At 37.6% G+C, this 23,519-nt stretch overlaps 1 protein-coding gene across 4 annotated transcripts in view; it reads left to right on the forward strand.

The window, feature by feature from the left end:
• Positions 1-23,519, forward strand: part of RANBP17 (RAN binding protein 17) — a 345,605-nt gene that overhangs the window by 279,096 nt on the left and 42,990 nt on the right. For all 4 annotated transcript variants that reach the window (XM_043887360.1, XM_043887363.1, XM_043887361.1 and 1 more), the window contains 3 exons: positions 1,667-1,749; positions 12,357-12,571; positions 16,486-16,624. In XM_043887360.1, coding sequence (XP_043743295.1) covers positions 1,667-1,749; positions 12,357-12,571; positions 16,486-16,624 — 437 coding nt within the window. The remainder of the gene's footprint in view (positions 1-1,666; positions 1,750-12,356; positions 12,572-16,485; positions 16,625-23,519) is intronic.

Here is a 23,519-nt window from a genome sequence, read left to right on the forward strand (position 1 = left end):
GATGATTTATGCACTCACAATTTTTATTTAAATAGCAGCTACAAGACTTCTCAGAAATCGCCTGGTTAGCCTTGTGATTTGCACAGAGAAGCAGAGATTCAGGTTCTCTGCATATAAATATTAACAAAGGTGTAGCTAAAAGAGAAACACTGCAATGAGCTAATTGGCTTTACCACTTTAAAATGTGTCGTTATGAATGTGGCTTAGCACCAAATTACCTGTCGCATGCGAGCCTGTTTCATCAGTTCCTCTCTGTAAACTGCATGTCGGAAGGGAGATACCCAGACAGGGAAGCAGTATGGATTGCATCTCTAATTTAACCTCTGGTGCTGAGTGTTTCACCACAATAATTTTAAAATTTTAAAACCAGAGGTGGAAAAAGACCTGGCAAATAAATAAATGTGAGTATTATTCTTTTGAAAGCTGTTAGGTTTTTTAAAAACTGTTCTCTAGGTGCCTTAAAGACTAAAGGAAGGGTGGCTATATATTTTATATTAGAAATTTAGTTTTTATTAAATTACTGTTTTTCAGCAAGATAATTAATAGTACATTACTGATAAAACATTTAATATAAAGGAAAAAAATAACTACATTGTATATCTGCCATAGATGGATAATTCATATCTAGCACAGTTGTTCTCAGAACTACCTGGCAAAAATTTATAATATCAGAAGATGTTATCTTGTTTATATTTCTCTGAAACCTAATGTGAATTATGTGCCTACATTTCTTTAATCGGAACTGTATGTCAACCATCAAATGTTTCTAATAGCACTTCTAATAAGTTATAACTGCACTTAATTCTAAAGCATTTTGAAAACACAGAGAGAACCAGCAATGTATTCTATTCCTTAGCAAAATATCTTTGCTTCCTGGTGTTTCTTTGCTATGATGTGTTTCATATTTTTACTGATCCTTTTAGAAATATACGGTTATTTGTTGAAAGCAGAGCAGCAAGGCAGATTAGAGCCAACTAAAGTCAAAGTGATGTTTAAAAAGCAAATAAGATGCCAGGATGGCATATCAGTCCTTTGCCCTTTTCAGACTGTCCCCCCACCTGTCAGGAACTAGGGAGGTAAAATTGTTCTCATTTAGAACTTCTGGGATTTGTTTCTCTTTACTTGAGCTATGTGCAGTGGAAACTCTAGCCCGTATGTAATTTAATGTGTTTGAAATATGCTTGAAGTATCAGATGATCCATTATGCATATGAGCAGTATTAAAGGTACTTAGATTTCCTGTTATTTTATCATTTGTTTTAAAGATGTATATTAGGCACTACAGGAGACCTCAAATGTAAATCTCTATACAAGTATTTATATAAACTTACAGACTTGGGAGTTTTTTTATTATTATCTATCAGACATTTGCATGAAAGGAAAGGGGGCTAAGAGGTCTGTAATGTAGGATGTCAGAATATCGTTTTGACAGGTAAAAGGTGAATTATTTGAATGAGCAAATAAATGAAAATAATTGTATTATCCTAGTATCTTTAGTAAAAAATTAGCACATAGATTTTGTCAATACTTGTTTAATGGAATGATACTTTTAAAAAGGGATAATTGTACTGTTGCTACTTCTAATAAATGAAAATTCTGAGTATTTCAATCCTACATTTTGTTTCTTTATCTGTACATATAGTCTAAATTTTTGCTGTATTTCTCAGATCCCAGCGTTTGAATTTTGATGTATCATCTCCTAATGGAATTCTTCTCTTCAGAGAAGCTAGTAAAATGATTTGCACTTATGGTGAGTATCCTTTCCCATATTTGTCTCTGCAATATAACTTTTATTCTCTTTGGAGGAAAGAAAGATGTTAGTTATTTTGTTCTTTTGAAACTTCATATCTGTATGAATTTGTGAAGTAGATAACAGGGGTGCAAAAAGCCGGGTAGCTATCATATTGACATCAGGAAAAATAAGCAGTGTGCCTTTGACTACAGATCTTGCTTGACAAACCTGATGAATTTCTTTTAGCTAAAACTTTAGTGTCAGTAGGCAAAGGGAATACACTATAGATACAGTATTGAAATAGAATATTGGAAAGTTACAGCATACTGAAAATTGCTAAAATTTCCATTAGGGAGTTTAGTATATTAGGTCAAAGAAGGCGTAACCTAATGTGTCGCTGACACTGAATTTGGGGGAAATATCCTGGTAAAGAGCAGTAAATAGTTTATTATAGGGAATTTGAGGGCACCATACCCTTAGAATCAGCATTCTACAGTAATGATTGTCCTATTCAATTGTAGTGGAAACAAAAATTGGTAATTTTTTCTCTGCTTGCCAGCTCTGACAGCTTCACCAGTGGAATTCTCAACTCTCTGAGACCTTTATGTAGCCAGGGAATGACACAACAGATAAGAATCATCAGTTAGTGTTCCACACACTGACTGAAGACTGGCTACAGGCTGGACTCCTTGCAGTATTCTTCTTGAGAGATGTTTCCCTGGGTCCTCCTTTTCTTGGTCTTCTTTTTTGCCTGTCTGTTCTTCCTTTCCCAGATCAACAGCCAACTCTTATGTTTGGCCTTAGAAGTTGCCTGTGATTCTCATACTTCTTTTTGAATACCTAGAAACAGATTCTACAGAATTTTGTAAAGCTTCTGTTGTGTTTTCAGGGTATATCTAATTCCTTTTAGTGTCTTATCATACAAAGACATGCACCTGGGCCTTTTTCCAAAAGCATGATATCTTAGAAAAAACACAGTTTGGGGAGATTAAAAGATCTGAGTACCAGTTCTAGTACCAACATGTATCAATTCCATGACCTTCAGCTAAGACACTCCTTGTCCTAGTTTTCTCATATATAAAATTAGAAATACTGAATACCTACTGACCTCTCTGTCTAGTTAGGATTGTTATGTTAGTCAGTCGTGCTTGACTCTTTGTGACCCTATGGACTGTAGCTTGCTAGGCTCCTCTGTCCATTGAATTCTCCAAGCAAGAATACTGGAATGGGTTGCCCATTCCCTTCTCCAGCGGATCTTCCTGTTCCAGGGATCAAATGCTGGTCTCCTGCGTTGCAGGTGGATTCTTTACTGTCTGCTCCACCAGGGCAGTCTACAAGGTGCTTATGAGGATTCAGTTACATGGTGCATGGAAAAGCATTAGATAAGTTAACTACTGTGTTTACTGTTATGAAGAAACTGAAGCTCATAGAGGTTAAAGATTTGCCAAATAATACATAGTTAGCAAATAATCAAATGGGAATTTCATTCAAAGTCTGTGTAACTTCAGACAGTAGTCTTTCCATATTCCTTTCTGCCACTTGGGAGTTGCCACATGAAGATTGTACCTAGGGTATTTTTGATGAAGCACTGTTCTTTAAAGTATGGTGATTTTTATCCTAAAATTTAAAGGAAATGAAGGTTCAATAGAAAAATAACCTTCAACTTTGTTACCAGTGACTTTGACCCAGGCACTTTATTACCCAGAGTAACAGAAAAATCTTTCTCAGCTTTCACTGATTCCACATCAGCCAAGCTGATTTTGTCTGTCTTTATCTTGTGTAATGTTTTATTACTCACGCTTTTACCTCTGGAGATTCTGATGTGCTCATTGAAGGGAGATCCTGTGGTTGCCATCCAGGAGTCTGGAAGGTAAGGGAAAAAAAATGGCTAGAAGGGTACAGAAGAGCCAGCATTACTTATTTTCTGGGTAAGCCAAGGTGAAGGAAGGGAAAACCTATGGAGGAAAGAGACAGAACATTCTGGGATCCCTTCTGTTCCCGTCCTCACTGGGTTTCTTCTCTGCTCACCTGTCGTGAGCAATGTTTGTGCCATCGATGGTTGAGGCAGTGCAGGGAAGGACTTATTTCCAAATGCATCTGATTTGTTACATATTTTGTGGAATACCTCCACCTCGCTGCTCAATGAGACTGGCAGAAAAATAATACTTTCGATATGCTGTTTTATTTATCTACATTCTGTCATGATATACTTTGATGTAAGTTTTTAATTTTGCTTCAGCTCTCAGCTGCTCTTGCAGTTACAGCTCAGGGTCAGCAATGAGGTTAGCCACAGTAGCACAAAACAATTTCCTGTTTGTGCAGCCCAGGTAACATTTGGATGAGGATTAGATTTTACCGCATTTTCTACTAGCCCAAGCCTATTATTTCTAATGAGTTTTAAATTGCTTCAAGAACATGTATTTCAAAATTTAGTGCTGTGATCCATTCAGCCTGAGCAACTTAATAAAAGAAATTTCTTTCTTAAATTTTTGGTTAAAATGTTACATGCTGTGTAATAAATGTTATTACTTTGGAAACCGACTTCTCAGTTTTAAGAACTGGATGTTTTTTATGCTCAATTTCCATTTGTCTGATCTTTTCTTCCCTTTGCCTCTGGGTAATGGTATCTTTAGTGACATCTGTTGGTTGAAGAGTGCACAGAGGGGAACAATAGTGATTGTCTTTATGAGACTGGCGAGAGTGGGACTGCTTTTACTCCTTGCTTAGGTGCCTGATTTAAGAAAGCTCAATGTGTAAAAAATCTAAACTTAAAAAATGGATAAAACAGCTGTAATTATTCACTGTACCTAAGAATTTACATCAGAGTTCTTTGAGCAATATATGTTGCAGGTACATTTAAGGTATGACTTAATACTATGCTTAAATTGAATTTGTAAAGTGATATACAAGCCACTGTTATTTACTGTGACCTAGAAAACAGACCAGTGGTTTTCCAACTGGGTTTTTTCAGAGCCCGAGAGATCTGTGATAATACCACAGAGACCCTGCAGAGATGGAGGGGGAGAGGACCCTACTGCCACTTCAACCAAAACTGCAGCTGTTTATTGTTACACTAGATTTATTTGCAATAGGGGTCACCTGCTTAAAGACACTTTTTGATAAAAAGAGCTTGAAAATTACTGGTATGTACTACTAGAAGGATTATTACTTATATTTATGTTTAAATGATTATAAAAATTTAGCTGAAGGATGTATTGGCCTTGAAATAATTAGAGACTTGATAAAATGTTACCAGGAAATAACAGTTCTGAAAAACAGATCATTCAGGAACCATGGATATAACCTTACATTCTCTCAGAAGCATATTCAGGGACATAGAACAGCAGAGTAGTAGAGTAATAAGCTCACCAAAGTTCTATGAAGGAGATGGAATGATCAGCATCCTGAGGGTGCCAGGCCTTGAGGAATACATTTCCCAGTGAATCCACGTGTGTTGGACTTGGCCACTTCTGCACACAAGCAAAAAATGCTAAGCAAGTTGTTAAATAAGTAAGGGTGCTCTCCAAACAAGTACTTAGAGTTCAATAGATTCTTTCATCCATGCTGCTAATGTTTATCAAGCATTTACTATATGTTTGATATTGTGAGAATTAGAGAGGAAGAGAAATACACAAAAAAGAGTCTTACTGATTCTTCTCTGAGTTGAGTCCAACAGTGGATTCAGTCAAGTCCAGAAAGGATTATAATGCACTGTGCTCACTTTCATGCTTAAGAAACATGCAGAGTGCTACGGGAGCCCAGAAGTTTCTAACTGAAGCTGAGGGGCCAGACAAGGAAATAAGAACAGGGCCCAGAAGTTTGAGGAGGACATTTCAAGCAGGTGATAGCTTTTATAAAATCATACAAATATAAATATATTAAAATAGCCTGTTACTAAAGTGAAGGCTCTCAGAATCGCTGTGTGAAGTAGAAAGTGAGAACCCCTGGTTGTCTCATCACTCAAAACCTTTTAACTGTTCAGTGTGCACTCTTTCACACTTTTTTATTTTCAGACTACAACTGTTGTATTTTCAAAACTGTAATTAGGTATTACCAAATAAAGTAATAAACAGCTCTTAATTTAGAGTGCAAAATAAAAGTACCTCATTATTTACAAGGTGCAAAAGCAAGAAAATACAACATAAACTTATCCACATTTTTAAATAGTTGTCTGTGTGATGAGTAAATGCCATTTAAAAACACTTTCAATAGAAAAATGATTTATAAACCAGTTTACAGAAGATTAAAAAAAATCAATGTTTAACACCAACTTTAAGTATAAATAACTAAAAAGAAAATTGTCCTTTCTTCTGTTTTTGCTTCAACATTTATGTCTTCTGCTCTTTGCCTTTTGGAGAAAACATTGCATTGTAAGGCCGCCGTCTTTTTGGACGAGGACAAGGATCTAGGTCTTCTTTAATGTAACCTCTTTCCATACAAGTCTAAGTAGAAGGAAAACCAACTTCCCAGAAATTCTCTGGTGTATTGGGTGGAATGTAGCGAAATCGGTGTCTTGAGCAGGAAGCCAACTTCTTTTCTCTTTTTTCTGCTGGAAAATCTGCATAATAAATTTCACATTCCTTACATGTGTGTCCAAGTAATTTTCTTCTCTCTTCTTTCTTCTGAACCACCTCAATATGAGGAAAATTTTGTAATTCAGTCTATCATCACCTTTAACATATGGCTCCACAAATGCTTTCTGTTTGACTTTATCTTGTTTATCACCAGGAGTGTTTTTTTTTTTTGTAGCAGTTGACAATCTTTTAACCGTTCAGTGTGCACTCTTTCACACTTTCTATGTGTAATATACATGTATTATTCCAGAAGTGCTATTATAGTGTACTTGTTAATCTGTAATTTGCTATTTTTTACTTATATCATGGCCATTACTTCATACTAACATATATATAAATCTACCATATCTCTTTTTTCCTTAGGTTTTTCATTATTTTTTCTGCCTTATCTTTTAAAATAGCCGCAAAGTATTCCATTTTATAGTCATACTATAGTTTATTTTTACTCACCTTTTGGTAAATGTAATTTTTATAAACATTCAATCTTTCACTATCATCCACTGTCTCAGCAAGCAACTGTGTACCTTCAGCTTCATGAGCATCCACTTATTCAGTAAGTATATATATTGAGAGTAGTGGGTATGGTTCCAGACTCTGGATATATCAGTGAGTAAAACTGAAAAAAAAATTATTTAGTATGTCAGAAAGTAGTAAGTGCTGTGGAAAAGAAGAATAAGAAGAAAGAAAGCAAAGAAAGTATTAGAAGTACCAGGGATTGGGAAGCATAATGCAGTATTAAGTACAGTGATCAAAATAGGCATCATTTGAAAAAATGACATTTGAGCCAAGACTTGCAGTCAGTGAGGGGGTTAATCATGCAGATATCTCAGGGAAGAGTGTTCTAGGCTGAAGGAACACCAAATTTTAGGGTCCTGAGGCAGAAGTGTATCTGGCATGTCTGAATAACAGCAAGGATGTCGGTAGCTGGAACAGAGTGAACAAGAGAGAGTAATAACATAAGCGATGTCATGTAATGTCATGTCCTGTAGACATTATCAGGACTTTAAATCCAAGTGAAAGAGAAGGACTTTAGAATGTTTTGAGCAGAGGGCTGACATGATTTTATATTAGCTTTGACCATGGTGATAGCAGTGGGAGTAGTGAAAAGTTGTTGGATTTTGTATATACCTGAAAGTAAAACTAAATTTCCTGATGAATTAGATATATGTATCAAGGGATATTGTCATAAACAACTGGAAAGATGAAGTTACCATTAACTGAGAGGGTAAAGGCTGAAACTGGGTATGAGGGGGAAATCAAAAGTTCCCTTTTGGCTTTGTTGAGCTTGAAGTGTTGATTGTAGACATTCAGGTGGAAGTGTTGAATACAGAGTCGGATATACAAGTCTGAGGATCAGAAGAGGTCTGGTCTAGAAAAACAAATATGGAAGTCATTAACTCTTGGGTGCTGTTTAAAGCTACAAAACAAGAGAGGGTCGCCAGGATATGGGGTGTGGATTTAAATATGAAAGATTTAGGTTTACTTTTAGAGGAAAACTGAAGACACAGTGCTTTTGAAGAAGATCACCATTCTTTTAAGGAGTTTCGTTACAAGGGGAAGTAATATCAAGCAGGGACGTAGGGCCAGGAGAAGGTTTTGTTTCCAAAAAAAAGATTGCAGGAGAGAGAACGGGGAAATCGCTGTGCTTCATTCTTAAGCACAGAAAAGGAGATGGGAGCTGGTTCAGCACATTGAGAGACTGGCTTTCACAGAGCCTGTGTGTAAGTGCAAATGCTAGGAGATGGTGAGATATGGCAGTGAACATTTGTTTTGGAATGTATTCCCAAAAGTGGATTTACACAGTTTTAATAAATTTAACCAAATTGCCCTCAAGAATGGTTATACTAATTCACATTCCCAACAATTTTCTTAATTTACCACGTGCTCATCAATGCTGCATTGTTTTAATCTTTTTCAACCTGAATGGGAAATATTATATTACTTTCCATATCCACAGCTTCGTTTCTGTCTCAAACCACTTACATCCAGGGGGTTCAGCTGGTTTGCAGAGACAGAGTGGGTTGAGCGACCTAAAATAACGTCAGCAAGCTTGCAGTTCTCCTCCCATAACTGTTCTGATGGTAAATGAAGACATTCAGCCTATAGAGCTGTCAGCTAAATATCAAATTTGCTTTAAAATTTTAGAGATTAAAAGGGAAACATAAAAGGTAAAAAAAATAAAAGGTAAATCAGTGTAATAGATTGCTATAAACCAGGAAGTAACATTGTTCATACTGTTAGTGCTTCCTGGTATAAGATAGAACTACCGTATATCTTAGCCCTTGTACCTTTTTTAAAAACTATTATTGGGACTTTTCCTAGTAGTCCAGTGATTAAGAATCTACCTTCCAACACAGGGGATGCAGACTTGATTTCTGATTGGAGAACTAAGATTCCACGTGTCACAGGGCAACTAAGCCCATATGCCACAACTACTGAGCCCACACTACAACTAGAGAGCCCACGAGCCCTCACTAGAGAGAAGCCTAATGACACGGTGAAGAGCTGCTATGCGTGTCCCACAGCAGTCAAATGAATAAATAATGTTTTAAAATGTGTTCTTCTGAGGGCACAGGGAAATGGTAGATTGTGGGCCAATGATCCACAATGTGATACCCTACAGCCAGTTCTCTTTTGAAGGAACAGAGGGAAAGTGGTCAGATATATAGCATTGTCCTTACTTTGAATTATGTATCAGAAGAAACTGACATTATTCTTCACCAGACACACTCAGCTTTACCTCCTCTTTTTCAGGCCATAGCTCCCCATGTCTGAACTTAGAGGCTAGTAGACTGGAGAGAGAAAAGAACACTTAATACTGTGTGTGGTTAAAGCTTACGTGAGCACTGTACCAGTTACTGGGGTGAGCATTTTACATATGCTGTCTCCTTTACTCCACATGAGAGCCTTTTGAGTTACAAGTGCTGCTACTGCAACTGGTCCCAGTTATGACAGATATGGTCAGTGGGAAACAGCGAGAGATTTCCCTTTTGGTTCTAAACTTTGGAAGTCTCTAATTTCATTACAGAAAGTGTATCATTTCTTTCTTACAAGTGGCAGCTGTTACTGGCTTTAGCGGCTGCCTTCATCACCCAGCAGTCCATCAGTGTAATAAATATGGAAGGAAGGAAATGGGACTTTATAGGGGTGGGATGGAATAGGGAAGGCAAAGAGGCTTGTCATACCTATAGAGGAACACTGAAACAAAATCTCAACTTGATCACTTTTGTTTAGAGCAATGTGAGTCTAACTGCTAGATTTTAAGCTTTTTGAGGGCAGGGACTCCAATTTCAGTAAGGATTGTTGAATAACATAAATTGAATAACGCTGATAGGAGTGGGTAAATGACATGCCTTCTCTTCCATAGTCATTTATAGCCACCATGGAATGCAAAACCACTGGAGTATGATGAAATACAGTTTCCTCTTTCAAAAGTATTACTCATTCTACCTTTTCAAGGTCATAGTGGTATGCTAATTACTGTTTTAATTAACACAGGTGTGTCTGAAATAGTCCAGAAGACATGTACACCAGATCATAACTTTAATATGAGATAAAAGTTGTGATTCTAAATAATTAATCCTTCTTGATGATAGGTTATCCAGTCTTCTAGAATCAAAAATTTTCTCTTAGAACTAAGCAGACTTAGTTCTTAGTCTGCCTATTCCATCTTGTGCTGAAGAATATAGGATCTTTACTTTCTCCACGAGGACCTCAGCATAGGAAGTCCCCAGAAGATGACCTACTTTTCTCTGTTTGACCCTAGCCTCCTTAACTCAAAATGTGTAAACCACCACCACTACCACCAAATTATCCAGCTTTTCCCACCACATGCAAGCAGTGCTTTTCTTTTCTGGGAAAGGGAAAGGGACAGGGAATGTGTATCTTGATTTAGATTGAATTGGAGGCGAGGGTAGAAAAGCACTGGTTGAGAACTGCCCACTCCTGCAGTTCCCTGCTGTTTCAGGCCTTCATGCCCGTGCACATAATCTCTGGATACTCTTCTCTCCCTTCAAGTCCATCTGAGAAGTTGTGATTGATCATTGAGAAGCAACCTGTTCTGTGAAGCCTTTCCCACACTGCTCTCCTGCCCAAGCAAAGTCAGTCTCTTCTATTCCCATAAAATCTTGACGTATGTCTCTGACAGTGTTTTTCACATTGTATGGAATTATTTGTTTACGAATCTATTCTCCCACCAGTAGCTATTAAGTAAATACTATGATATTGAGTTGAAACTTACCATATCTTTCTAAGAGAAGTTAGGATGAGATCATGAGAGAGGGTATGACAGAATGTGGTATGGAGTAAATTCCAAGATATGCTTCAGCCATCACAGTGGTGTTGTAATTCAAATGTATAAATTATAAGCAAAGCCACTGGGCTTCTGAGGATTCATAGAAAGGAAAAAAGAACACAAAATGTGTATGCAGCTGTTTCAGAAAGGCAGATAAAAGGCAGGGGACCTTCACCTTGGCCTGGTCCTGTTTCTTGCTCTGCTAGAATTATTGGTCCTTCTTAACCTCTTAGTAAGCATATGGTTTTCATAATGTTCATATCAGTCAAGATTCAAACAGGGAAAAGCAAACACTGTGACACTGATGGAATAGGGGGGTTATTTTAGGAATCAGACCTTGTACCATCTTGGGCAGAGATGGCAAAATGGACCTCCACGGGGGGAGATGGAAGTTCAGGAGAAAAATCACTGATCAGCCCTCCTGAAATGGCATGGTGGACAAGTTGGAGCTGGCAAGGATATCTAAAAGCTGGAGACACCCAGCTGCTAGGGTGAGACCATGAACGCCTGTGGAGTGAGAGGGGGACTGGTGCAGTGGTTGGGACGCAGTGGGTTGTTGCCTCTGTGTAGCCGCTGCTCTGCGCGTTTGCTGCCAAGCACTTGGTGGTAGGCTTGGGGTCATTGGTCAGCAGGGCTTGCAGTTCTTCACACGGAGCTGGGAAAAGCAAACTAAAACCCAAAGGTATTTCTACATCTTTTTCTCACAGCCTCTAATCACAACAACCTTCAAAAAGTCCTAGCTGCTACTTCACTTTCATCTTCCAAATCTCATATAGATTTCTCTTTTGCTCAATTCTAGCCCACAACTATACAGGGAAATGTATTCTGGGAAACTTAATTCTTATTTAGCCCAGTAGACACAGTACAGAACCACAACAGTTTGCCTCTAAATTTTGTAAATTGAATTTAGTTTCAATTTTAGAAGTGTTACTTGAACAGGAAAAAGCAGAGCTAAGAAACACATGTAACTTTATAATTTTTTACAAAGTATTCTTGGATATTGTCTAGTAATATGCCTTACTAGCACACCTTTCAGAAAGAGAAACTGTTGGTTGTAAATGCTAACTAGAAAAACTGTAAGGTGATTATATAAACATTACTTTGTTTTTGATGGTCAAACATAGAATTTAAATACAGTTTTTAAATGATCATCTCTTTAGGTCTTCTGAAAAAGGATCTAAGGAGAAAAGGGAAGTGACATTTATTGTGTACTATGCCAAGAACTTATGTGTCTTATTTCATTTATTTCACATGCCAAACCTGTGATCCTCCTAAAAGTGAAGTAGCCCAATATCAAGTTCATGTGAAAAAGTTGAAAATTCACCCCACAATTTAGAGTAACTTATATATCTGTCTAAATTTTCTTTTCTTGATTTAGTTGGTTATTTACTCCTCCTTTCTTTTCACTTCTTATTGAAGAAGAGATAATGTAAATATTAGAGTACATAAACTAATCTTTAATACAACTCAATGAATTTTTATGTATCTACATATATATTCATGTAATCACCATCCAGACAAAAATATCAAACTTCTCCAGTACCTTTGATTGATTTTCACTGGGCCATTTGTACTTCCCATATAAACTGCCTTATGTATTTATATTTTTCATTATATGGACAGTGTGAATCTTGGAAAAACGGTAGGGGAAAATGAACAATAGCGATAAAGTGAAAATGTTGAATAATGTGCCTCATAACTGCTTTGAATTACATCTACTTATGTCACTTTCTCATTCTGCTTTTACCCTGAAACAGGTAATCAGATCCTGTCCCTTGGGAGCCTCTCAAAAGATCAGATTTATCCAATGAAACTCAAGGGCATCTCCATCTGCTATTCAGCTCTCAAATCTGCCTTGTGTGGAAATTATGTCAGCTTTGGCGTCTTCAAGTTGTATGGGGACAACCACTTTGACAATGTACTCCAAGCCTTTGTCAAAATGCTGCTGTCAGTGTCCCACAGTGACTTGCTCGTAAGCAATCCTGTATCCTGGGAGTCTTTGTATGAAATGTGAAGTAACACCACCACAGGCTTAGAATTGTTACAATGAAACCCAAGAAGTTAGAACAGTACTAGATCATTTTATGTTTGAGGACAGCATTTGATTTAGCTTAAGGAATTAGAACAACTATAGTGGCTGTTTTTATACATTTAAATGTGCAGTTTTGAAAACTGCATCTTCTGACAAATTGGTCGTCTAGAGTGTCCCGAGTTCTGTGTCTACAGAAAGCGTAATTAGCAATTTCAACTAAGTGCTTACAACTGTGCTGACAATTCAGAAAAGGTCTGTGTTTCCTGAGGCAGAAATGCAGATGACTCTAGGACCTTCTGCCTCCTTCAGTTCTGCTCTGTCTGCTTCCTCTGCTGTGTGGCTTTCCTTTCCCGTAACATTCTGATGTACTGGACAGAGTGCTGAACTAGAAGTTGAGCAACCTGGTATATAGTCTCAACTCTGCCACTCACTGGTCATTTACCTAGAATAAATCACCTTCTCTATTTCTCAAGGCTTCAATTTCCTCACCTCTAAAATGAGTAAATTAAACAAAGTGATCTCTAGGTCCCTTTTCTACCCTACTGTCTAGTTTTAGTGATTTATGTCAGTAGTTTTCAAACTTTGAAGTCCATCAGAATCACCAGGGGTACTTGCTGGAATTCAAATTTCCAGGCTTCTCCACTGAGCTGTGTCATCAGACTTTTTTTTTTTTTTTATAATATCTCTGCCTGATTACACAAAAGCTAATATATGCCCAGCGTGGTTGCAGTAATTGCTTCAGTAACACAGCCAAACTCATGCTCAGGCTTTCCCACCTGCCCAAGACTACAAGTAAGATCCGGGGGCCTGCATTAGTTAGCCTGTATGAGAAATGCTTCTTGACATTCTAATGGACTAGTAGTACCCTCTTCCACCTTTCTTAGCTAGTCTTCATAAAACCACATCTTGGGAATCCCCTAGCAGTTCAGTGGTTAAAACTCTGCAGTTTCACTGCCAAGGACCCAGGTTCAGTCCCTGGTCAGGGAACTAAGATCCCGTAAGCAACACAGCGTGGCCCAAAAAACCCAAAAACCAAACAAAAAAACGCATCTCAAGCCAAAGGTGTCCAGCCTGTTTGCAGTAGAATGGGATGCTCATTGAAGGCTGCCTGTGCGACAGAAATTATGGAGTAGAGACTTGGGTCAGATCAGCCATGTGCTACAGCCTCCTCACTGAGCGAACTCTTCAGTTAGCAGTTGAAGCCCACCAAAAAAAAAAAAAAACCCAGAAAAACCTGATATGGCTCCAGGATTTTCTCTGATCTTTTTTCTAGTAGACAAGCAAAGCTTTACCTCAGTAATCTCAAAATTGAGGATGCATAGGACTCCCTTAGAATATACTTTTTAAATGCCCTTTTCAGGACCTCATTCCAGAGGTTTTCATTTTGTTAAGTCTGAAATGGGGATCAAAAAACTACGTTTTTAACAAGCACCCCCATGTGATTTTTATGGAGGTAGTCTTAATCTCACTTTAATAAATATTGCTATGGTTTATTTCTCTTATGAGTGTTGTGCTTCTTTGATACTGGTTTGAGTTTCATTTGAGGTTTTCCAGGTGTATTTCTCATGCACTTATCTTTTTCCTGTTGTGTATGGTAAATATTAAGCCATTTATCCAGTTATGATTTAGTTAGATGGGTTGACATTGTGTGAATACAGCAGATGATGATACCAAATCCTATAACGGCAGATTTCTTTGTGTTAAAAAAAAAAAAAAGGTTCCCTAGCTCCTGTTAAGCACTGTTCTGTGTTACATTATTCCAGCCCAGAAAAATAATTCAGTCTTCTAAATTCCATACTACAACAGTGTTGCTTGCACTTAACTGTTAACCATATAAGGCAAATTGAAATTGCATACTACGCTATATATACTATAGCTTCAAATTAGGACTTCTAGAGATCAGATATTTTTATTAGAATTCCTTTAAATACTGAATTGAGAATCATTACATCATTTGTTCCATGTTAGGTTGGTGCAAAAAAAATTGCGGTTTTGCACTGTTGAACTTTGCCATTTGGTATTGGAATACATTCTTAAATAAATGTGGTTATATTATACATCATTTTAATATACCTTTATCACTATATTTTTTTGCTAATGACTTATTACTTGCTGTTTATTTTATATTTATTTTAGACTAGGGAAATGATATTAAAAAGCAAATTTGAGTAATTTTCTTATTTGAGTTCTAAATGTGTTGTAAAGCAGCAGAGACAGCTTGTAACATCAACAACACATTTGGCCCAGAAACTGCTAATAAGCATGGCAGTCAGGCTTCCCTGGTGGCTCAGACAGTAAAGAATCCACCTGCAGTGTGGGACACCTGGGTTCAATCCCTAGATTGGGAAGATCCCCTGGAGGAGGGCATGGCAACCCACTCCAGTATTCTGGCCTGGAGAATCCCCTTGGACAGAGGAGCCTGGAGGGCTGCAGTCCATGGAGTTGCAGAGAGTCAGACACGACTGAGTGACCAAGCACAGCATACAGTACAATATAGTAGTGGTTCAAGAAGTTTTGCAAAGGAGACGATGAGAGCCTTGAAAATGAGCGCAGCAGCCAGCCGTTGGAAGTTGGCAGTGACCGACAGAGCTGTCATTGAAACCGATCTCTTACAGCTGCACAAGGAGTTGCTGAAGAACTCAACGCTGACCATTCTAGTCATTCGGCATTTGAAGCACATTGGAAAGGTGAAAAAGATGGATAAATATGTGCTTCATAAGCTGCCCGAAAATTTTAAAAACTGTCGCTTTGAAGTGGTGTCTTCTCTTACTCTCCGCAACAACAGCAAGCCATTTCTCAATCAGATTGTGACTTGTGATGAAAAGTGGATTTTATACAACAACTGGAGATGGCCAGCTCAGCAGCTGGACCAAGAAGCAGCTCTAAAGCACTTCCCAAAGCCAAACTTGAACCAAAAACAAGGTCATGGTCACTGTTTGATGGTCCACTGCTGGTCTGATCTTACTCCAGCTTTCTGAATCCTGGTGAAACCATTACATCTGAGAAGTATGCTCAGCAAATTGAAGAGATGTACCAAAAACTGCAGTGCCTGCAGCCGGCATTGATCAACAGAAAGGGCCTGATTCTTTTCTACGACAACGCCCGACTGCACATCGCACAACCGATGCTTCAAAAATTGAATGAATTGGGCTATGAAGTTTTGCCTCATCTGCCATATTCACCTGACCTCTTGCCAACCGACTACCACATCTTCAAGCATATTGACTTTTTTCAGGGAATGTGCTTCCACAACCAGCAGGAAGCAGAAAATGCTTCTCATGAGTTCATCAAATCCCAAAGCGTGGATTTTTATGCTATAGGAATAAACAAACTTATTTCTCATTGGCAAAAATGTGTTGATTGTAATGGTTCCTATTTTGATTTAAAAAGATGTGTTTGAACCAAGTTAAAATGATTTATACCCAGGCTTCCTGGCTAGCTCAAATGGTAAAGAACCTACCAGCAATGCTGGAGACCTGGGTTTGATCCCTGGGTCGGAATGATCCCCTGGAGAAGGGCATGGCAACCCACTCCAGTATTCTTGCCTGGAGAATTCCACGGACAGAGGAGCCTGGTGGGCTACAGTCCATGGGGTCGCAAAGAATCAGACACAGTTGGGCGACTAACACTTTCACACTTTCATTTTCGTAATTATTTAAAATTCACAGTCTGAAACTGCAATTATGTTTGTACCAACCTAATTATTTTATATATCTTTGTCTATATGTTTATGTTTATTTATATATTGTGTGTAAATACGGGCGCAATTTCCAGTCTTATAAATGGCAATTGTCACTGAACTGTAGCATGTCTTTTGCTTCCCTGTGGCTTGACATTTAGTATTTCTATTATAGCAATATCGGAAACTGAGCCAGTCGTATTATCCACTCTTGGAATGTCTCACCCAGGACCACATGAGCTTCATCACCAACTTAGACCCTCCTGTACTCCTGTATGTTCTCACATCCATCTCAGAGGGACTCACTGCTCTTGGTGAGTATCAGGGAGAGCACTGCTTTGAGAGGAAGAACTTGGTTGTGGTCTCTTAGAGTAGGTGCTTTTGAGATGATCTTCCTACAAAAGGGGAAAGATGGTTTAACCAAACTGAAAGATTGTAACTATTACTTAAAAGACAGAAAATACCCTTTTTCATATTTTGATGGACAGTTTATTTTTAATCAGCTTTATTAAAGTACAATTTACACACTGTAAAAATTATTGATTTTAAGTGAACAGTTCAATGCATCTTGACAAATGTATATACATAGTCATGAACCACCACAGCCAAGATAACAGAACATTTTCATCACCACAAAAACTCCCTCATGACCCCTTCTAATCAGTCCCTCCCCCTGGTTCCAGCCCCAAGGAACTACTGTCTACTTTCTCTCACTGTAGTTTGCCTTTTCCAGAATTTCATATAAGTGGAATCATGTGACATATAGTCCTTTGTGTCTGGCTTCTTCCGTTTAGCATAATGCCTTTTTTTGCGAATCACTTTTTATCTTTCTATCACTCGGTATTATTCCATTGTATGGGTTACCACATTTGTTAATTTGTTAATATATTTTCACCAACTGATAACATTTGGGTTGTTTCCATTATTTGGTTGTTTTAAATAATGCTACTGTGAACATTCATGCACAACTCTTTCTGTGGACAAATATTTCTCTTGAGTAAGTACCAAGGTGAAATTTCTGGGTTGTATGCTAGATGTATATTTAACATTGTTAAAATCTGCCAAACTATTCCAAAGTGCCTGTACCATTTTGCTCCCTGCAGCAATATATAAGGGCTCCAGTTGCCCTCTGTCTTCCCTAACACTTGCTATTTTCGGTCTTTTTGGGGGGTAGGAGGCAGAGGCTGCTTTGGATCTTAGATGCGGCATGCAGGAGTATGTCATGCAAGATCTTTCATTGCAGTTTCCCTGCGCAGTCTCAAGTAGTTGAGGCACTCGGGCTTAGTTGCTCCATGGCATGTAGGAACTTAGTTCCCCAACCAGGGACTGAACCCACGTTCCCTGCATTACAGGGCGGATTCTTAACCACTGGACAGCCAAGGAAGTCCCGATTATCAGTCTTTTTCATCTTAATAGTCTTAATGGGCATGAAGTGGACTCCCCTTGTGTTTTTAATTTGCATCTCACTATTGGATGTTAATTTGAGCATCCTTTCATGCTTATTTGCCATTTGTCTGTCTTGGTGAAGCAGTTGTTCCAATCTTCTACCCAGTTTTTCTGAGTTATTTTATCTTGAAAGTGTTTGTTATATATTGTTGCTACAAACCTTTTCTCAAATACATGTTTTGCAAGTATTTTTTTCAACTTTGTCTTGTCTTTTTTATTTTCTTAACAGTATCTTCTGAAGAGTAAAAGTTTTCAATTTTGAGGAAGTCCAATAATTTTTTTCTCTTAGAGATCATGTCTTTTGTGTCCTGTCCTGAGAAATCTTTGCTTATTAACCTGAGGCCATAAAGGTTTTTTTCTGTGTTTTCTTCTAAAAGTTTTATAGTTTTAGCGCTTATGTTTAGGTCTATGTTCCATTCAGTTTATTTTTGTACATTGTATTATAAGAGGCTTCCCTTGTGGCTCAGCTGGTAAAGAATCCACCTGCAATGCGGGAAACCTGGGTTCAGTCCCTGGGTTGGGAAGATTCCCCGGAGAAGGGAAAGGCTACCCACTCTAGTATTCTGGCCTGGAGAATTCCATGAATTGTATTAGTCCTTGGGGTCACAAAGAATTGGACACAACTGAGCAACTTTCACTCACTATTATGAGATAAAAACTAAAATTCTTTTTTTAATATGGATGTTCAATTGTTCTAGCACATTGATGAAGAACATTCTTTATCTGTTAGACTACTTTGTGCCATTTCTGTACTATCCTAATTTTATAGTAAGTCTTAAAATCAGATAGTATGGCCTTCTAATTTTGTTTTTTTCATTATAAATTGTCTTGACTATTCTGGCCTTTGCTTTTTTTTTTTTAAATAAACATTAGAGTCAACTTGTTGATTTCTCTTGTTAGATTAAAAAATGAGCAGGAGAATTTATTGGGTTACATTCAATCTGTCGCCCAATTTGGGGAGAACTGACATCTTAGCAGTATTGAGTGTTCAGTTCCTGAAAATGGCATATCTTTCCATTTATTTGGATCTTCTTTACCTTTTCTCAACAGCATTTTTGAAGTGTTGAATATATAAGTCTTATCCAACTAATTATTTTATGCTTTTATGCTCTTGTAAATGGTATTGATTTCAATATCTGTTGTTTTTGCTACCATGTAGAATTGCAATTGATTTCTTTGTGTGTTGACCATGTACTCTGTAACCTTGATAAACTGACTTATTAATTCTGGTAGCTTTTTATAGATTTCTTTATGATAGATGTGTCTTTCTACATAGATAAGTCTGCAAATAAAGATAGTTTTACCTCTTTTTGAATCTGTGTGGCTTTTTTTCCCTTACCTTATTACACTGGCTAGAGCCTATAGTAAAATGTTGAATGGAAGTGATGATAGCAAACATTTTTCCCTTGTCTTCAGTGTTATGGAGAAGATATATTCTTCCACCATTCAATATAAGATTAACTAGCTCCAGGTTCAATTCCTGGGACAGGAAGATCCACTGGAGAAGGGATGGGCTACCCACTCCAGTATTCTTGGGCTTCCCTTGTGGCTCAGCTGGTAAAGAATTCACCTGTGGTGTGGGAGACCTGGGTTCGATTCCTGAGTTGGGAAGATCCCCTGGAGAAGGGAACAGCTACCCACTCCAGCATTCTGGCCTGGAGAATTCCATGGACTGTACAGTCCATGGGGTCACAAAGAGTCAGGCACAACTGAGTGACTTTCACTTCATTCACCCGGTTTTTTTGTAGATCTTCTTTATCTTGTTAAGAAAATTTCTTTCTTTTGTAGTTTTCTGAGAGTATTATCATGAATGGGTGTTGGATTTTATCACATTTTTTTCCTGCATATACTAAGATAATCTTAGGGTTTTTCATTGTCTGATAATACATTGCATGGTATTGATCATCATATTGATGGATATTTGAATGTTAAAACAACCTTGCATTCCACACTTGGTTATGACATATTGTCCTGCTTATAAATTAATAGATTAAACTTTCTAAAATTTAGATACATATTTTTACATCTATGTTCATGACAGCTATGATGGATTCTTCTGTAGTTCTTCTTTAGTAGTTTTCTGTTCTCATATCTTTGCCTTGATTTAGTGTTGATATAGGGCTCTCAGAAATGAGTTGAGAAATGTTCCCTCCTCTCATTTTCTTAAAGAGTTTGTGTAGAATTGTTATCAGTTCTTCCTTAAATGTTTAATAGAATTCCCTAGTGAAACCACTAGGCCTAGATTTTTCTTTGTTAGAAGGTTTTTAACTATAAATTAAATTTCTTTAATGGATATAGGACTATTCAAGTCTCCTATTATATCTTGAGTAGCGTTTGATAGCTGTATCTTTAAAGGAAATTATTCATTTCATCTAAAGTTTATCTGACATTATTGACATAAAGTTGTTCATGTTACCCTCTTGTTATGGCTTCCGTGGTGGCTCAGTGGTAAAGAATCCACCTGCAATGCAGGAGACGCAGGTTCAATCCCTGGATGGGAAAGACCCCCTAGAGAAGGAAATGGCAACCCAATCCAGTAGCCTTGCCTGGGAAATCCCATGGAAAGAGGAGTCTGTCAGGCTACAGTCCTTGGGGTTGCAAGAGTAGGACATGACTTAACAACTAAACTACCACCACCATCCTCTTGTTACACAGTTTGATTTCTGTAGGATCTCTAGTAATGTTCCCTCTTTAATCCCTGACGTTGGCAATTTGTGTGTTTTTTTTCTTGGGAATACTGGCTCTAGGTTTATCAATTTTATACAGAGAACCAGCTTTCATTTTTCACTGATTTCTCTATTCTATTTTTTATTTCATTGACTTCATGTATGATCTTCATAATTTCCTTCCTTCAGTTTATTTGCTTTTCCTTTTCTAGTTTTTTCAAGTAGAAGCTTACATTGCTGATCTTAGACCTTTTTTCTTTTCTCATATACAAATCTAGTGCTTTAAGCACTGCTGTGGCTATAACTCATAAAGTTTTTATTTATTTGGGGACTTTTTCTATTCAGTTAAAAGTATTTTTTAATTACCCTAGTGATTTCTTCTTTTACTAATGAGGTATTACTTAGAAGCACATTGTTTAATTTCTGATAGTTCTGTTATTAATTCTAGTTTAATTTTATTTTAGTCATAGAATATACTCAGTTGTTGTTTTGAATCTTTTTTATGGTCCAAAGTACAGTGAATGTTTCACGGGCACTTGAAATGGGTTTGTATTCCATTGTTGTTGGGAAGAATGTTCTCTAAGCATCAGATCTAATTGCTTGATAATGTTCACATTTTCTATATTTTTACTGGTTACTTTTTTGTCTGTTTGTCTGTTTTCTACTTGTCCTTTGAATTGCCAAAAGATAAGTGCTATAGCCTCTAACCATAATTAGAAATTTGTCCATTTCTCCTTTTAGTTCTATCAGTTTTTGTATGAAGTATTTTGAAGCTCTGTTATCAAGTGTGTGTATGTATATTTAGGATTGTTATGTCCCCTTGATTAATTTACCCTTTAATCCTTATGAAATGACACAGTTTATCTCTGGCAATATTCTTTCCTCGGAAATCTACTTTGTCTGGTATTACTAGCCTCTCCAGCATTCTTTTGATTAGAGTTAGCCTCTTTTTCCATCATTTCACTTTTAGTCTTTCTGTGTGTCTCGGTATTTAAAGTTGGTTTCTTATCAACATCAGGTATTTTCTGTTGCTGTTGTAACAACGTTTTACAAACTTGATGACTTAAAACAACATAAATTTGCTGTCCTGTAGTTCTTTACTTCATAAATCTGGCGTGGGTCTCACCAGACTAAAATCAAAGTGTCAGCAGAGCTGTTACCTGCCCGGGAGCAAATCTGTCTCCTTGGCTTCTTCAGCCTCTAGAGATCCCCGGCACGCCTTGACTCCTGGCTCCTGTCCTCCGTCTGCAGAGCCGGCAGCACCGAACATCTGAGCGCTCTCCCAGAGGTGCATCTCCAGTGGGTTCTGATGTCTTCCGCCTCTCTTTCACTCTCAAGGACCCTTGGAATTACCTGGGGCCTGCCCTTATAATCAGGGATAATCTCCCTATTTTTAATTCAACTGATTAGCAAATTAACCCATCTGCAACTTTATTCTCTGCTGTGTAAGCTAACACATTCACAAGTTCCAGGGATTAGGATATGGACCTATTTGCCTAACATATAGCATATAGTTGGGTCATATTTTTATATGAAATCTGACTATCTCTGCCTTCTATTAATAAAGTGTTTCAGCCATTAACATTTAATATAATTACCAGTATATTGAGTTTAAATCTACAGTATTGTTATTCATTTTTTCTTGCTTTGTCTTTTTTTCCTCCTTTCTTTTAGTTTGGATTAATTAAATGTTCTTTATGACTCCATTCTATATCCCCTATGAGCTAACTAGCCATACTTCTTAATTTTTAGTGGTACTCTAAGGTTTATAATCTACACCATCAAATGATGTAGTCACAGTTTGCATTCAAATAATTACAGTCTACCTCTGTGTCTCTGTCTCTATTCCTTCTGGAACTCCAACTACACGTGTTGTGTATCTCTGTTACATTGTGTAAAGACTGGAGAGAACTCTACAGATCTTCAGAGCTCTCTTCTCAAATAGTACTCACTCTCTGATACTCTGTCCCAGAAGTTCCAGCTGCCTTAGCCTCCCCAGGTTCAACTCACTGAGACCTTGGCTTTGTTTGGATTCCCCTCTCCTGGTCAGTAGCCTGGAAACCGCTCTGGGCAAGAAGCTTGAGCAGTTGTGTAGGCATCACCTCATTCGTTTCCCTCCTCTCTGCTTTAATAGTCCTATGCTGCTGCTTGTGCAGTAATTGAAAAATGTTGTTTCATATATTTTGTCCTGTTTTCTAGTTGTTTATGGCAGAAGGAAAAAATTCTCATAGCAGTTAATCCTTCATGGACAGAAACTGAAGTCTTGTCTTTTATTATTACAGTTTGTCTTAACATTCTTTTATCTCATATCATAGCAGTACTTAAAGGTTTCGAATTAGCAGTTGGTTATGTTGTACTCGAAGACTGTGATTTTAAGCCTGGAATCTGCATTTTAACAAGTCTCTCAGAGGAATCTTGACAGAGTGGCATAATGGAGGGAATACTGAACTTGAATTTAAGTCCCAGTGCTGTCACTTATGAATGTATGACCATAACACGGACTCTGTACGTGATGCAGTCATAAGTATTTTCATATGTGTTCTTCATTCATTTCATTCTCAGAAGCACTCTGCATACTAAAACTAGATCAAATATGTTAATAGTACTGTTTGTCCTTATTTCCTACTTGTAAGCTTCCTCCTTGACTGTGTTGATCACTACTTTTTTCCCAGTTCCTAACATATAGTAAGTGCTCAGTAAGTATATATTGAATGAATTAATTAGGTAATCTTATTTTCACTGTACAGATGAGTAAGCTGCTGCCCAGAGAGGTAAAACAACTTGCCTAACTGCCTGCTCTAGGAGTCTTTATAACTCTAAAACCCATTCCTCTTCACCTTACCACCCTGCTGGATCCACCTGATAAAGGTCACAATTTGGCAGGTGAATTGTGCCCTCTGTCTTCAAGAAAGAGGATTAATATAGACTGTTGAAAGTAATTACTTGGGTTTCTTCTTTAAGGGAGATGGGAGGGGGGATCGGGATGGGGAATAAGTGTAAATCTATGGCTGATTCATATCAATGTATGACAAAACCCACTGAAATGTTGTGAAGTAATTAGCCTCCAACTAATAAAAAATTAAAAAAAAAGAAAAAA

Source organism: Cervus elaphus, chromosome 25 (assembly GCF_910594005.1).
Source record: "Cervus elaphus chromosome 25, mCerEla1.1, whole genome shotgun sequence".
Classification (NCBI taxonomy): Eukaryota; Metazoa; Chordata; class Mammalia; order Artiodactyla; family Cervidae; genus Cervus; species Cervus elaphus.